Source organism: Poecilia reticulata, linkage group LG6 (genome assembly GCF_000633615.1).
Source record: "Poecilia reticulata strain Guanapo linkage group LG6, Guppy_female_1.0+MT, whole genome shotgun sequence".
NCBI lineage: Eukaryota > Metazoa > Chordata > Actinopteri > Cyprinodontiformes > Poeciliidae > Poecilia > Poecilia reticulata.
Window position 1 is genome coordinate 19,649,278 of NC_024336.1, and position 17,567 is coordinate 19,666,844.

Genomic DNA, 17,567 nt, shown 5'->3' on the forward strand with positions numbered 1-17,567 from the left:
ATTAATGTGCTGTTTATCTGACTGTTGCTGTGTTATGAAAAATAAAGTCACGATTGGATTGAAGTAAACAACTGAAACATTTGTGCACAAAGAGCTGTGGGTGAAATGAGTAGTGCAGTGCCTAGTGTGAACTAGTGAGACATGCATAATGGATCTCTGTATAAATGCACCTGAACACTGACCCCAACAGCATCTTCTAATGTGTACAGGTGAGTCATCACCTCTGTAGGACAGTTTCAGCAAAAAACAAACACATTCATCTTTTACTGCAAAACTGCATTCCCTTAGCTTTTCACTTTTTCATMTAGCAGACTTGTACACTTACATGTCCAGGATGGAAACTTGGATTTCTCTCTCCCCGTTTAACACTTTTCAGTTTGTATGGTAAATCTAGGGTCTTTCTGGGATATATATATATTTAGTTCCCCCGGTGAGTTCTGGGCACTCCCCAAGATCTCTTCCCAAATAAGATGTGCCTGGAAAAACTCCAAACTGAGGTGCTCCTTGTGAAATCCTGATCAGATGCCCAGATCACCTCACCTGACTTCTTTCAATGTGGAGGAGCAGCAGCTCTCCTTTCAGCTTTGAAGGATAACAGAAGCCATCAAATCATCTTTGTGACAGAGCTACGATAATACACAAAGCATCAAATTTCAGCTGTTGGCATCTGAGATCTTTTGCGTTTGGTCATGATCCATTAATCATGACCGCAGCTGAGGTCTGGAACCTGGAGGGACCTGTAAATCAAGAGCTTCACGTAATGGCAGAGCTTTTTTTAACCTTGACAGTTTGGAGTAGAAACTGCTKTACTGCAGACCCCAATATGTCCATCCATCACCCACTTCGTCTTACCATCACTACTGATGAAGACACTAACATATTTGAACTTCTTTGCTTGAGGCACAAACTGACCTCTGACCAGGAGGGAGCAGTTTCAGATAAAATCAATCACCACATCTTTTATCACAAAAACTTTTTCAAGACTCCTGTCATGCTATCTATGGTCATGAACTCTCTGTTATACTTTCCCTCTCCTTTTCAATCATTGTTTTGCTCCAAATCTGTGCAATACCCGTTTATACATATTATCAGTTGCACCAAACAATGGGAACGCTTGAGTTCAGCTAAAAATATTTCATCTGGAAATCTGTCCATGGTCTTGTTCCACAGTTTTCTTTCATGACCTTTGGGTGTACATGTGAACATGCAGTCCTCCCCTGAGACTCGGGTTATCTTTCCCTGACCTGCTCTCCATGAGTCAGCCCAGATAAAAAAAATAAAATAAATGTTGCACTATCTAAACTCTGGATGACTCTTCTTGTCCACATTGGGATTACAATTATATTTTACATTCAATTAAAGCACTAGACATTCAATCTAGAATATTAGACTCTGTGAAGCTTTGTGTTTTCTATTTCTAACCAACATAATGGATTTATTTAGTGAGGAACCATACACAGAGAGGGATATTTCTTATTAATCCAGAGTCATGCATCCTCTCTTATTGTCTCTTCTCTCTTCAGCTTCTTTTCTGGAGAATTTAGGCTTGTGGATTGAGATGACAATGGAAACAGRCTGATGTTGTGTCTACAGACTGCTTCTTTGTGGACGTGACCACAAGGTTTAAAAGCATATTTTCTTGAAAATAAGACCAACTGACGACTCATCCATTCATTCATCGCCTTTGGCTTATGTGTGGTCAGAATACGGGTGTAATRATAATACTTTCAATCTTATTTATGGGAAATATAATCTGAGTCTGCCAAAGAGGCCAACACGTGTCCTTGGATGGGTCATAGGAGGCATCCTGATCAGTTGCTCGTAGGATGTCATTCAAAGATTACCCATTGAATTAAAGATCAATTTATTTAAAATCTTGTGACAGCACTTTGCACAGCAAAAACAATACAAGTAGTATGAGTAGTGAAAGAGCAGAAAAGACCTAAGACAAATAAAGAAAGCATTAGTAAAAGGTTAAAATCTCAAAATTTGGACACATCTTCACGAGGGATGCCACCCRAATTTATTTGTTTCAAAATAATTTTAAATGTTGGAAAATATGGACAAGCTGTTCTTTTTCTGTTTGTGCCCTCAGGGAGAGGAAAGTTTCAATATCAGATTTTCTTTYTTTTGCTTGAACTTGCCTACCCTTACAATTTTCACAAACTAGTTTGTTGTGTGAAAATTGAGACGAGAGAAAAACATGTCGGGCTTCAGCTCGAGGACGAGATTGCTCTAGGACCTCTGTGAAGTTGTTGAAAAATCCAGGCCACGGGAAGGTCAAAAGGACGGAGAAGGTTAGTGCAAATATCTAGCTTTTTGGGGTTCAAGTAGTTCAAAACTCAACATCTCAGTGAAACAACAAACAGCTTGCAGTCTAAGTCGAAGTCCCTGCAGAGTTTGCAGGGAGAAGGCAGCGAGCTGAGACTGGAACCATGTGGGCAGAGCATGAACAGAATTGATGTTGACAATCTGGCTTTGCAATCTGTCTGATATATATTCAGACTTTTTGTGGTCTTTAAACGACAGACGTAATTTACCCGTTTACACTCAGGAAACAAAATACTTTTGGCAAACACTGTCAAATGTTAAAAAATAGTTTTCCTTTTCAAATTTTTTGAAACACGGGGTGCTGTGGTGGCRCAGGGGCAAAGCACAACCCATGTATTGAAACCTTAGTCCTCATGCTGGTGGTCGYAGGMTCGATTCCCAGCCTGGTGACATTTGCTGCATGTCTTTCCCCTCTCTCATAACCCTCTTTCCTGTCAAATTACTTTCAAATAAAGGCCACTAGAGCCAACAAAACCTTTAAACAATTTTGAAACACAGCTGTGAAAAAAGAAATGCATCTGGTTCCATTGTAGAAGCATTACCGTGAAAATATGTAAAAGCAGACATTAGCTTTAGAATCACTTTATCAAATGTGATGTTATTCTTATTGCATTCATGCAGAGATAATAGAAAAATAAAGCATGATGGTGATTATGAAAGTTCATATAATTTATTCAAAGTATATCTTTCAAAGGTTAGCTATGACTCTACATCTGCAGTGACATGACTGCTCTTATTCACTGGAAGGGAAGACAGTCGAAGGAAGTTGAGGTTCCCTGCATGGCTTTTCTGTCTCCTCACGCTGTGGTTGTTTCTGGCAGCCGTCCTGGAATGTGCCCGCACGCTGCTTCTCTAAAACACCACAACTAGGAGCTGTTGTTCATTGACAGCTCTTCAAACAATAATATTCACTTTTAACGCATTACTGCCACTAAAAGACTTTCATTTGAATTTGTCAAACATTTGAAAAAAGTCTGAAGGTCTGTCTGAACGTCTCACTGAATTGGCCCATTCTCTGCTTTTGAGATGTGTGTCTTTGTGCTTAAATGTGCTTTGACAAGACATACATGTCTGGTTCTGCTTGTGTATGTTTTTCCCAGCCCTCTGTGTGTTACTGTGGGACGTGGGTCATATTTATCTAGGTCAGCAGTGTGTTATTGCTCTGGGAAACAAATGGAGGTTGTTTGAATAGGGGAGGCAATAAGAAGAGGTTAGATTATCTTTTATAAATGGTCTGGAGTTTTTTCGGGATACAAACACTTAATCAGTTTAACCCAAGCCAGAGACATAGAGGGACAATCTCAAAGGCAAGTAAAACGCAGCAGCTGAAATAAAGAGGGAACAAGGCTTGACAGTGACCTGATATATAACACAAACTCCAAGATAATCCTTAAATAATTGTTTCTGTAGTTTGCAAAGCTCTAGCTGAATATCTCTCGGTCCCYGTTTTCCTTTTAACATTACCTTATGAGGAAAAACCCACAGGCTTGTTGATTTTATTGAAATGAAATGCGTCTTTGAGATGGYGAGTTCCTGTGTGCCACTGTTTGTCCTTCCGGYAGTGGAAGGTAAGGCCCAAGCGAGTCTACTGAGAAACTCACGAGAGACATGACATGATTATATAGGCAACATCAAATGAGATCGGAAGAGGAAGGGTTGATTACCACTACTTTGATGGACAATCAGGCACTGAGGACTGTCCTTTAGCACCTCTTATGCAGCCAGGCTGATCAGCCTAATGGGGACCATGTGAATTGGCCGTATGAGCTGCCATGCCCTCACAGAGCGGAATCAGCAGCACAGGAAGAACGAGAAGAGGAATGCAACAACCAACCCAAAATCAGCTTTATTATCTGGTAGTTTCCTCTTCTACAAAGGGAAGAATTTCATTTTTTATAAACAAATTATTTTTCTGAGGAACCAGAACTGAGAGTTTGAAAGAGCAAAACATCTGCAAGTAACCTGTCTACCTGCACTTTGGAGGTGTGTGTGCTTCCTCACCACTGGTATCTTAGTGTGGGTGTGATTAGCTTCTAGACATTGTGTGAGTCCAGCATGTCCAGTTTTTCTTAATTCTTTAATGATAAGGTTGGTCTGTCTAAGCCACACTGCATGGGTTAGATGATCAGTGTTGCTACTATGCTTTTTCATGCAGCACCAAGGACTCKGATACACTCAGATCTATGATCGTGTTTATTAGTGTAGGACCCAAATGCAGGCAGAAGGYGGTGGCAGGAGGCGGAGGATCGAGAGGCATCAAAGAGTCTAAACACACAAAGGGATTTGATTAGCGTTATCCTAGAGGAACAATAATTATTGGCAATACTGTCTTCTGTATAGCAGAAGAATCCTAAATAGAATAGGTGGAGAAACTGAAGAAGAAGACTGGCTTCAGATACATAGAATAAACACAGATGTGGACAAGCAGAAACATGGGGCAGCAGCAGCTTACCAATGCAACCATGGAGTGAATTACTCTACATAAAAAACAAGCAATGCACTTTAAAGTGCTGACTAAACAAAAAGCAAAAAACTGAAAGTCCAGCACGTCACGACACCACCGTGATGACAAACCACAGTGGAATTTTTGTGGATGCTCAATAATATGCAATGAAAAGCCTGTTGCATTCCTGGTGTACCACAGTATGCCTCTCCAAGTTGCTGCAGAGACCGTCCGTGTTCGGACAGATTTTTAATGCTGTCACACAGACATAATCTCATGTGAAGTGATCCTAAGGCATTTTAGAAACCACGTTTAAAACACTACTTGTCTGGAAAACTATCACATTTGAGTAACTGGTCTACTGATCCCTTTTGTCACACTTTTTGCATTGTGACTTTGTCTTTCCCCATCCAGCTGCTCCAGCCAATTCAATAGAAATATAAGACATAAATAAAAATGTAAAGCTAAACTATAAATAATATATTTCTCTTTTTGCTTTAATTAAGGGGAACATTGTAATGAAACTTACATATGGAGTTCAACCTGAGCTCATCTTTTGATATTTGACCACTTTTAAACAAGTTAAAAGGATACAGAAAATTCTGACTAGTCACAAAAAATTGTCATTTTGCCAGCCTGTCGGTACCTCAGTTGCATGCTTTTGGAAGATCTGACTTTTGCAGAAATATTTACGAGAGAGAAATACAAATAAGTAAATTTCTACGTCTGCTTTTCATTCCACATTACTATACTGACGGAAGTGTATAATGCACGTGTATCTTTAGGCTAATGAAGGAAGAAATAGCTTGAAGAAAACCTAAGATGGAAGTAAATTCACTTGACATAGCTTGTTCTTGCCTGCTATGAACTTTGTGACTGACATGGGGGAGGTTGTGAACATTAACACCGCAGCAAAGAAAATTCGGTTTCAGAAAAAAAAGGGTTACATGAGGATTTTGAAGGTTTCTCATCTTGCCACATTAAAGCTTGATTAAGGTGTATTGTTCAGAATAATGCTATAATCTGCACTACAGAAATAATGGGTCAGGGGAAATTACTTATGAAAGAAAATTAATTACCACTCCATGATGTCATTAGAAATGTCTCCATTTAAATCTTTAGTGGTTGGAAGCCAAAAATCATTATACCGCTGTAGTCATTACAGCCATGCGACTCTGTGCGGGAGCTTGTTATAGTTTATTCATGCTGTTTCGCATTGATAACAGCTTAAGCAAACAAATCAAGACAAAATAGGCTGGAAAGACAGCAACACATGCAAACACAAGAAGGCTCACACATACAGATTCATTTGTTAAAAGTAGATGCACTAATATGTGGTAAGACTGCCAAAATGAGGACAGGGGGAATCTAGAGATAAAGCAAAGGTTTGATAATGGAACACTAATAATGCTGCAGTTCAATGACAGGTTCAGAAAGTCCAGTCAGAAAAAGCCTCAAGGTAAATCCATTTTTGTTTTTACAATGACTGTATAAACAGAGACAGAACACAAGGACAAGATGGAGCTTGTCAAAATAGGCTGCATAACAGACATATGGACTAAAAAAAGGTAAATTGTATTATATATCTAACACATGACTGGAGCAACTTAAAAGAATTGTAGACAGTAGCTTGAACTGCTTTCGCACTGATTGTTATGCAGGTATTTTGGATCAAAAGCACAAATGAATCACGTTTTGTTAGTAATCAACATCTTACTTGTGACTTTTGCAAATATGCTTCTGTTAAATTATGATTGTATTAGGAAAAGGTGTACATTTTGTTAAGTGATATTGTTTATGCTTAGGACTTTTTTTTTTTACAGTGGGAGTAACTATCTAGTTTGTTTTTCTTTCATAGTTGATAGTTTGACCTTTTAAACATTCAGCTTAAAGTTGAATGCTTTATTTTGCCCTACAGGTCACATAACCGTATGTGGAGATAAAATAATTATTTCCAAATGCGCAGCTCTAAAATAAGACTTGATTTTGTATTTTTTATTTTACAGCTATTGCATTCCAGTTCTAATTGAATTCCAACAGAAGCTCACATCTTTCAGCACACTGAGGTTCTGACTGGGTGATCTTCTGAATCCAACAATAATATGAAAGACTGGTGTTTAACAAAATGAAAGTCAGGGTTATTCCATGAAATATTTATTTAACAATTCTGTTTTGTTGCTTAGCAAGGTATACAAACTTGTTTTTTTTATTTGAGGTTTTAAAAAAAGATGTATATATTTTTTTCTTTCTAAAATGAGAGAAATTTTAAGTTTCACAAAGGGTGTTTAATTATGACCAGTTCGAAATACTGATAATAAAACATGTTTTCAGTATGAACAAAGTCCTCCTGTAACTTAGTACACTGTGCATACTAATTGTGGCATGATGTAGCATTGGGACTTTACCGAGGCTGTTTGGTTTTGAAAATTGATTGGATTCCCTGTGGTGTTCCTATGTTTGACGTCCTGTCTGACTAATCTAGACTGTAGATGTCAGTTTTATCAGAACTAAAACAGATGTGTGTTTTTACACAGAGCTCAGTTTCGAAGACATCTGGTGGAAAGGAAAGCATTACACGAGAGTGGTTCTGATTCATTCCAGTGGTTGCAGTAGAAAAACATGTTGCCACTGCCTCTGTTAGTTTGAGGTAGACCAACTGTTCTTGTTTGTGCATGCGACGTGGGAGTGATTTTTTTTTTTTTTTTTTTTAAGACCTCATTTTTCTTTCGCAATAAAGTCCAGTTCTCTGCAGCTGATGTCCCTGGACACTGACAGGATGGTTGTCACGTCTTTTCATTAAATCCTCTATTATGCAAGTTGTGTGGACCACCACTTTGTGCTAATAAATATCAGCAGAAATGACAAAACATTATCAACACTTGCCTCTATGTAATTATGTTGCCGATCAAGCAATGCATTACCTTGACAGTGCACATCTGTTGCACAGATGTTAGAGAGAATAGCTGTTGCAATGCAAATGTTGATTCCCATAATGCTTTGAATATGTGTGAAAAGGGTTATCACAATATTTAAATAAAGTGCAAATGGTACCTTGGAGATGATGGCAAACTGTAATTAGGATTGAAGGAAGCATCTGTATCCTGAGGACAGCACAGTGTCAATAATGACACATATCACAATGATACTGACATAACAAGATGCTAATGGTGCAAAAATCATTGGTTATATCCCCTTCGGGATACTTGGGGAAGATCTAGAACAGTAATTTGTTGATGGATGCTCCCAGATGGGATATCTTCAGCTTGGATACTTTGTATTGTTGGTGTATGTTAAGCAGGGAAATAAAGAATGCGTACCACTGCTGGTCGTTACTCCTGTAGGAGTGACGACAACAAGACAAGTGACAAACCAGTGGCAACAACAAACAATAGCAAACGACAAATAAAATATTGCCTTTAGCAACTACTACGTCTACTACTACTACTACTACTACTACTACTACTACTACTATTTGTGAAAATCCTTTAGTGAAATTATTAAAATGTTAACTTGCTACAGATATTGGACATTTTACTGTTTCATTTACAGAAAGCAAGATAAGAKAAGTTTATTTATATTGCTCATATTATGTACAAGACAATCAAAAGTGCTTTACAGGAACTCAGCTTAGTATGTCAAACACCTACTAGCCTGACATAAACGATACAAACATTAAACTACAGTTTTAAATGWGGTAAAAGGTAGCAAAAGTGGCAAAAATATTTGTCCAGTGATCGTTATTCTCTGTGTTGACTGTGTTCAATCTTTTGCTTCAATCTCTCATTTGTAATCAGCCAACAGTTCATTAGTGAGATTCTCTGATTAAAATCTGAAGCAAACACATTTCATCCTGTCTAAAAGATGCCAACAGTTTTTRCATGTTTAAGGTTTGCAGGGATTTTTTTTTTCTAGATATGAAAACCGTAGACCTTTTTTAAACACACCTGTTTAGAGTTTCTTTTGAAACATTACAAATGAAACATTGATAAACATTCTGATATGTAATACTACCACCATTTCGTTTTAATTGTTGACTGTCGTCTATGACTGTATTTTTTGTATTTTATGACGTAAAGCACTTTAAACTTTCTTGTTGGTGAAATGTCCTATACAAATAAACTTGATTAGAAGATTGATTGATTGATCGATTAGTAATGTAATGTGTTTTTATGTGTAAATGATTGGTGTCAAGCACTCCAGTGCTTTCACTTTTTTTGGTGATATTTTGCCTCAACATGTTACGTACTTTGTTCCCCTGATATGTTGTCCGGGTGATAAACTTGCCTGGTATTGTCAAAGCTTTTTACAACATTCACACAAAAAGACAAACGACAAGAAAAGGTCATGACAAAGTGAAAAGGCAGAAAATGAAGCCTTCTTTTCAAAGCAGAACAGACATTCAGACCTTCATTCAAATACAACTGAAATCTTTAATGCGAGTAGTGTGATGAACAGCTTTAGGATACTTGCACACTAGCTGGTTGATATGGATGATATTCCAGCCATTATACTGAAAGTATAGATGTATACGTGGAAGAGTGTGAGTTGTGATAGTCAGTGAACAGCATGCAGAATGTTTTTCTGATTGTTGCTTTGTGCAATTGTACAGTTCAGGTCAGAGAATCACATGTTGGAAAGTGAAGGGACTTTCAAAGGGCGGCTGTTTTCACATGTGACTCTGCTGCTATGGTTGGGTGGGTGAGACATAGAATGTAATATGATGCAATATTGATGATAGCCCCAAGATCTCAGAGGTGTTCTGCAGTAATAGAGCTGCTTTGATTGATGGAAAACTTCAGGCAAAATGTCGGTGCCTCCGAGGTCTTCATCAAGACAAGAAAACTTTGTGATTCTCTGAAATGAGCTCATCCTCAAGTGGAGATGTGACATTTCAATATATCATTCTGTCTCCTTGTAATTCTTTTCTTCTTTCTCATATTTGAACTAAAGTCCCAATGGTTTTAACTGTATTCACTGCTTTGCAACTGCATGACATTTAATTGCTATCCTGGAATGTGTGTGTGTGTGTGTGTGTGTGTGTGTGTGTGTGTGTGTGTGCGTGCGCACACAGTGACCAACAAACACACACACATGTGCTCGCTAATATCAGCCGTTTCTGTCAGATTTCTCCAGAGGATCGTAGGTTTGCCGTGCCTGTCGCCCAGGCTTTGTGTGAGTGTGTTTGAACAGAGCTCTGCGTTTGCTTGTGCAGGCACTCTAAAGCATCTGTGTTTACCGACTGAAGTGGGAGCAAGAGATTGAGCGAGATTGAGATAGACAAACCGTGGACTTTCACTGACATGCCAGACTCCGCAAAGAAAACAAACACCTCTTTTGACAGTCTTCCCACACTAACCTGTCCTGCTACTCTATCCTTCACTGGCTCAGTGTTTTGTACATGCACTGGCATCATTGATMAATTTTAAATTGTGCTGCATTAGATTTGCTGAACGTTTAATTGGATTATGAGCAATTGCAGTAKTGCATATAMAATTTCATCGCATGAAAGTTGTTCCCTTCCWCTAAAACTCTCTTTGTCTTGATGTAAACAAGTTATCAGTTTGAAATGGAGTTTGAAACTGATAAAGTCTAACCTGACCCGGTCCRAGCCCATAGACGACGTGCCTGAGCTCAATCCAACCAGACTAATTAAGTCTAATTACAGTCCTGTGCCTGAAGTAAACATGCATTATTATTTTAAGCTGCTATCCGTCTAAAATCAATTCCAGACTCCTGACTTTGCTCTTTTCTGCCTTATTAGCGTAACTTCTTCCATTTTTAGCTTTGTTTGACATCTTCCAGCTTTGTTTTGTCAATTGTTGTAACCACCAGGGTGAGTCGGGTACAAATCTGACTGATATGAGTGGAGCAGGGCCATGCAATGCGCATTAATTGTGCAATGTGCTGCACAACTAATGCACATAGTATAGATCTAAACTGTAATTTGAAACTAGCGCAGAGTAGAGCTGGACGACATGGCTGAAAAAGTATCATAATACAGTAATTTCATATAATTTGGTGTCGATAAATATTGATTAGTTTTTGTTTTGAATATCTGAAATACTGCTAAACTGGTGAAGTGACTTTCCCTGTTTTATCCACAGAGCTGGTGTATTAATTTAGCATGAGGCATTTGTAGTGGTTTTCAAGGCTGAAGCAGAACTTTTGACCACACAACAGCAAAGGTGTAACATTGTTTTTGCGAAATTTAAATTGCCAAGTCTTTGTCACACTTGGAAAAACATCAGTGTAAAGAGCAGATCCTCTACTTTCAAATGATATTGTGTTTGCAGTTGGTGACGCAAACAGAATCATTTATGACAGAACTGAGTTTTCTTAAATTGGCTCATTCTTTTGCATGGACTCCGCCATCCAAAATATGCCACACACTCTCCATATGGTTGTGGTTGGGACGACTTTGCTTCTCAAACAGTAACAGTGGTTTGGGAATAAACCACAAGCCAAAAATACTTATAATATAAATGTTCTTCAAGTACTTCACCCAGCTTTTTTTCTGGTATTTGGAAAACCCATCCATCCATCCATCCATCCATCCATCCATCCATCCATCCATCCATCCATCCATCCATCCATCCATCCATCCATCCATCCATCCATCCATCCANATCCATCCATCCATCCATCCATCCATCCATCCATCCATCCATCCATCCATCCATCCATCCATCCATCCATCCATCCATCCATTTTCTTTACACCCTTGTCCCTCAGTGGGGTCGGGAGAAGTGCTGGTGCCTATCTCCAGCTAACGTTCCGGGTGAGAGGCGGGGTCACCCTGGACAGGTCGCCAGTCTGTCGCAGTATTTGGAAAACCCACCTTAGAATTTAAAGTTCATCTCCTGGGAACATTTTTAAATGGACATACTCACACATTGCCATCATATTATCAGTTTCAATAACATTACTCAGGATTGTTTTGACTGCAATAGTTTATTCCAAGAGTAATGAATTAAGGGATTGCATTCCAGTCATATGACATATTCAGCCATTTGGATGATGTGCAGCTGGTGTTGATGCTCATACCTGATCGCAGAGAGCTGGCAGCAGTGTGTTGAGAGATGAGGAATAAAAGTGAGTAAAATGTGTTTTGATACAGAATTGGACTATAAAGTCATTACTCATATAATTTTGTAATATTATCCTGTCTTTTTTTTTTATAAATAACTACAGCTTTTACTTTTGGTATTTCACTCTGTTCATTTGACTTCAGATTTTAGTGTATTAAGTTGACTGTAATAATATTTAATCAAACCTATCTTGAACTATATTTTGGGATCAACTGACTTGCTTCATAAACAAACCCAGTGTGGTTAATATCACTGGTTTGCTTTTTTCCATGAACGTCTTTGTGATTGTTTGGCATCTCTTCAGAGCATCTCGGTTTTCTTCTTGTCTCCAAAGCAGCGTTGTACTTAATGCTTACGCCTCAGTAGATTCAACTTCAATTTAAATTTGCACGATGCAAATCTACCTTTATATCCCTGTCAAAAGGCAGTAGCTCTTTGCCGTCATTCTCCTTTGTTTGGGTCTTTCTGAAATCTGTCTCTTCATTTGCTTTTTAGTGAGTTGTTTGTTTCAGCATTTGACTGACAGAGCTTCAGTGTTAGTGGAAAAAAAAATGTAAATGAAAGGCGGATCAGTCACCGTAGAAATATGGAAATTATTCATCAGCGAAAAAAAGCTCCAAAAGKAGAAACTGTTAGTCAGTTTACGCCAAGCAGGATTTCTGGGAAAGAGTGCTGAGTCTTTGTTATTATTATGGTGAGACAGCTGGGGAACACATGCTACAAGGTCATAGGGCCACATGAGGTTCTGTTTCGCTATGTGTTTAGTCTGTAAGGTTCGTGACAAGGTTTAAGTATTGAGACAACTGGGCAGTGCATGTCTTGAATGTACAAGTCTGTTATTATCCAAATCATCACCTTAGGACTTTGACAAGGTTTCCCTTTCCCACAGCTTTGCTCTTGACTCAACTTACTGCCAAAGATTGGTCACAGAGAGTACAGTACTACTTGATAAGTTAAGGTCAGGTTGCATGTCTGAACATTCCCACATTCACAGGAAGTGGTGAAAGAAATGAACCTTTTGTCATTTCCCCCCGAACATCACCCTCCCTTAGCATTCACAAAATAGTTTTTATCTTGATAATATATGAAAAACATGTCTTTGTTGAACTCTCTTTTATTTTCCCATCTGCCTCTTGTTTCCAGTGACAACTGAAATTTTGCAAATAACTTGTAGACGACAGCAAACCGCCCGTAGCAACCTGTTTTACGAGCAGCTTGAAAGACGGAGTCAAATACCAAATTCTAGTGATGTGTACAGAAAAGCTATAGTTATGTGTTGAGAGAAATAAAAGATTAAAGTATTTATTTTCTATAGAGCAGCAAAATTGAGCTTTACGGCTTACTACTACTACTAATACTATGCATATTAGTTTTATTACAGATTGCATGTATCAGATTAAAAAAACAGTCAGATCAACAGTGTCGGATCACCAACCCACCTCCTACAAACAAATAAAGATAAGAGACATTGTGTGAAGATTAATTATCATGCTGTGAAATAATATTATTCCGGATGTAACGATCAAAAAAACATTGTTGGCATCAAAGAATAAATATTTATTAAGCCCTGACAAAGCACTCTATTACTTCCTGTCCTTCAAAGGAGACAGGATGTTGTGGTTCCCTGATGTGAAAAATAATTACACAGAGATGACATGGTGTTTGATAGCCATCTAATATTACTGCTGTCTTTCCTCATCACTTTGAAAGTAATGTACAATAAAACTATTGTTCACATGAGTTAAAAGAAAGAAATGTCATGATTTCACAGTGATTCAATAAAATCACATTGCAACCTTTTTCTTAAAGTAAATTTTAAGGTTTACTATGTTGCTCAAATCTAGTTCCCCTATCAAGAACTAGTTCTAAGTCCAGTTCACACAGGTTAAATCGAAGATAAACAGTTTGAACAAAGTTCCTAGTCTTAATATAAACAAAATATTTTCTTGAAATAAAGTCTTACTTGATTTATRGATCAGGGTGTGTGAATAATCTTACATTTGCAACTTGGCCTCTTGTGTTGTCTTTGCTCATAAAAACTGTGTTTCATGTGTTCAAGCTCTCAAAAAAGCTGTTCTCATTCACATATTTTCATATCTTTTAGAAAGCCAACTCTTAAAGCACTATGAAGTCGTGTCTCATATTTAATAAAATTTTGATGCTGCATAAACACATCAGCCGACAAATCATTATTCAAAATACGTGCTATGATTTCAGCTACTTTTACTCTACTAAAGTCAAAGAGCAAAGTGAGAATAATTATAATACATCAAGCTGTGACTTAATTCCTCTATTTGTTACTGYTGTAGCTCCAAGCTCCCACTCTGTGTGTTGAGTTGAACTTTTAACCTGTTGGATCTTCAACTTTATCCACTTTTTCTGCACAAAGCAACATACATTGTTCTGTTTCGGAGACAATATATGTTTTCGTGTCTTCTGTAAATCTGATATGATATGTGCATAATGCCACTTATTTYTTTGCCAGATCATCGATAACGAYGACACCCAGTTCATGACCAACTGTCCTCCTGCGGTGACAGAGAGCACACCGCGCAGAAGAACCAGGATACAGGTCTTGTGGACCGCACCACCCAGTGGTACTGGGTGTGTTATTCTCAAGTAAGTTTTATTCTCATCTAATTATTCTCGTGCCTTTATGTTCAGAGCAACAACGGATGTTGAATGACAGTTTTCCATTAAATATCAGGGTTGCAATATCAAAAAACTAGCTGGGTTTAGTATTTGCATGTACATTAATATTTAAGTCAGTTATGTAACTGCTGTTGCAGTTACATAACTGACTTAAATTACTGCAAATAAAACAAAACATGTTACATTTTTTATGTAGTTTATGTTTTCTGATTTTCATTCAAATTTTTAAGTTGAGTTTGCTATTTTAAAAAGAAAAAAAATGTGTTGGGACTATTATTTCTACTGAAACAAAGCTCAACATTTTATTAAATGTTCATTTAATAAATGAAGTTCCCAGGCCCAGTTACCTTTGACCTTACAAGCAGGTGTTACTGGCTAAAGTCAAGTCGGTGACTCCAGGTGTTTTTTTTTTTTGTCTAGAAGCACAGCATACCTTAGCTCTTGTAAAGGGATGATCTTCGCAACACAAGTAAAGATGATTATTGGGTACAATTTGTTGTTTAAAACAGGTGTGACTTTGAGCATCAACTTTACTTTCAAGGAGTACGTCTGCATTATGTGTCTTATCGTTAAAGTGGGTGCTCAAACTTTAGGACAAACACTTTAAAATTTCAAATGTTTGCTCAGAATAGTGAGGTGTTCAAGTTTGAGGATTTAAATGGCTGTTCAGGAATGTATCATTTTATAGCTCCATTGAAAAACAATGTTAGGGTGTCATTTTTTCCCAGTGATATTTTTTCACCATTGGTGATGGTCTGGGAATATTAATCAGATAAATGACATTGAGCAGCTACTTAAAGGTTTACCCTGACAATTAAATTGCTCAGTCTAACTAGAAGTGTGCATATTGCCTGTCAGCTATTAGTAAGTGACATTTTGCTTTAATGAGATTTGGATGGCTCACAGGGAGCTTTGCTTTGTGGGAGATAGATTCCTTGGTTTCTTCCCTCTGTCTTTTATTCCTTCCTTCTTACTTTCCTTCCTTCCTTCTTTAGGTCAAATTGTGGTATCAACTGGTGAGACAAACCCAAACATTCTTTCCAGAAATTGAACCACTCACTTCTGAACATTTAGAGGATTTCATTCAGTGTAATGGAAAAAAAAATACTTAACATAAACCAGTTTAAAAATAAAGGCAGTTTGTGGTAAAAGTTATTTGTGTTGCTCAAATGGGTTGAGTGATGAAATGATTTATGGTCAACTTTGATTGACTACAGCAGACTTCATGACATCGGTGTTCAGCCTCTGGACTGTTATGATAAAGACATTTATTTCCAGCATGTTTTGTTTCTAAAAGCAGCAGCAGGCTGTTTTACCATTGAGCAAAAAAATTGGTTCGTTRGAAAAACAGAACAGAGCCAGAAGAGCGAAACGCAACAGCCCGGAGGGACTGATTTTCATGCACATCAGCTACAATTTGTGCTTCTGTAAATGTAATATTCTCTGATAACAGAAAGCACTTACTATTAATACATGATGAGATGTTATTCAAGCAATGTGCCAACAGAAATAAAACAAATGTGCACTACATGGAGTGATAGCACTGCACATACCTTCAAGACATTTTTTGACAAATAAGAAATATAAATGATAAACAAGGTAAACCTTGCAAAGAAAAATGTTCCTCCCTTGTTCATTTCCGTCTCCTTTTCTGACTACCTGAAGGGAATAAACTCCCTGACATGCATCTTTTCCTCCACTGAGCGATGAGCTTTAACTTGCCCTCACCTCCACAGCACAAGCACAGCTGTTGCTTTTAATTTATCTACCGCCGTTGTTTGACAAGTGGCATGTAGCCATCTCCAGTAATTGCTGGTTCAATAAATCTGACCCTGTGTTGTGGAACATCTGCTATTTCAAATTCACTTCATATTACTGTCACAATTGTCCAAGATGGAGATTTAGGATTACCTCATATAAACTCTCTGCATTATAAGTCTTAATTTTACCTTGTTAGGCTATTTTTGTTTCTGTCTACAACACTATGTTAATAGGCCACACTGGAGTTAAAGTGATTAGAACACGTTTAGATTTCTTCAGTTCTTCCTCTATAGTTGCGCTTAAATGTTTCAGACCATCAAGMAAATTGTCATATCAAATAAAGAGAACTGAATAAATACAAACTGCAGATTTAAATGCAKSATTTCAAACAAGCTATCAAATTCAAKCTGACATATGTAATCCAAAACAAAAATACTTAAATAGAAACTGTCAAAAAACATGAAGTAGGTGAAAAAGATAAAAAAAACAACAACACATCACACCAAATTCTAAATAAATTCAAGAATAGATTGKAAACAAAATATCTGTCCCTTTTGCCATGACAGGCTACAGTCATTTTTAAGGCTTTAGGACTTCCATGATTCAGAATGAGAGGCATTATCTACAGATGGAGAAAAACAGAAAACAGATGGAACAATGCTGAACTTTGCCAAGACTGACCAACTCACCAAAATGACTGAAATAATGCACCGATTGATCCAGGAAATCAAAGAAGATCACAGAACAACATACATACAAAGCAGAAAAGGCTTMATTTGCCTCTTTTATGCTCAGCCTTCATGATTCAACAATAAGAAAGAAACTGGCCAAAAATTGCACCCATAGGAGGGTAAAAACTGAAAAATGGCCAAAAATGTCTTTCCCAAAGACTTTAGGGAAGATAATCTGTGGACTGACAAAGCGAAAATAGAGGTTTTTGGGGACCATGTTAATACATAAAGGTCTGAGGCTGCTTCAGGACATGGTCAATTTGATGGACACATGAATTCTGCGCTCTTTCAGAAATTATGAAGGAGAATGTCAGGCTGCCAGTATTGAGCAAAAGGTCAAGAACACTTGGGTTGAATCTGATGAAAACAATTGATCAAAATCAACTTTACTACACAAGACTAAATCTGACTTATTTATGCAAACTAATATCAATGTCACTTAATTTAATAAWCCTTAGAGCCAAACATTTCATTCTTGTGTTTATGTTCAGTCTGTAATATGTTCAGTGTTGAGGATGTCAGACTCTTATCTCCGTGTTAACTGGGACTGGTTCCAACTCC

General features: G+C 37.6%; 1 protein-coding gene across 1 annotated transcript in view; it reads left to right on the plus strand.

Annotated features, from left to right (window-relative positions):
• The window catches only part of spon1b (spondin 1b), a 94,699-nt gene that overhangs the window by 6,620 nt on the left and 70,512 nt on the right, over positions 1–17,567 (plus strand). Inside the window, exon 3 of the mRNA XM_008411699.2 lies at positions 14,348–14,481. Coding sequence (XP_008409921.1) covers positions 14,348–14,481 — 134 coding nt within the window. The remainder of the gene's footprint in view (positions 1–14,347; positions 14,482–17,567) is intronic.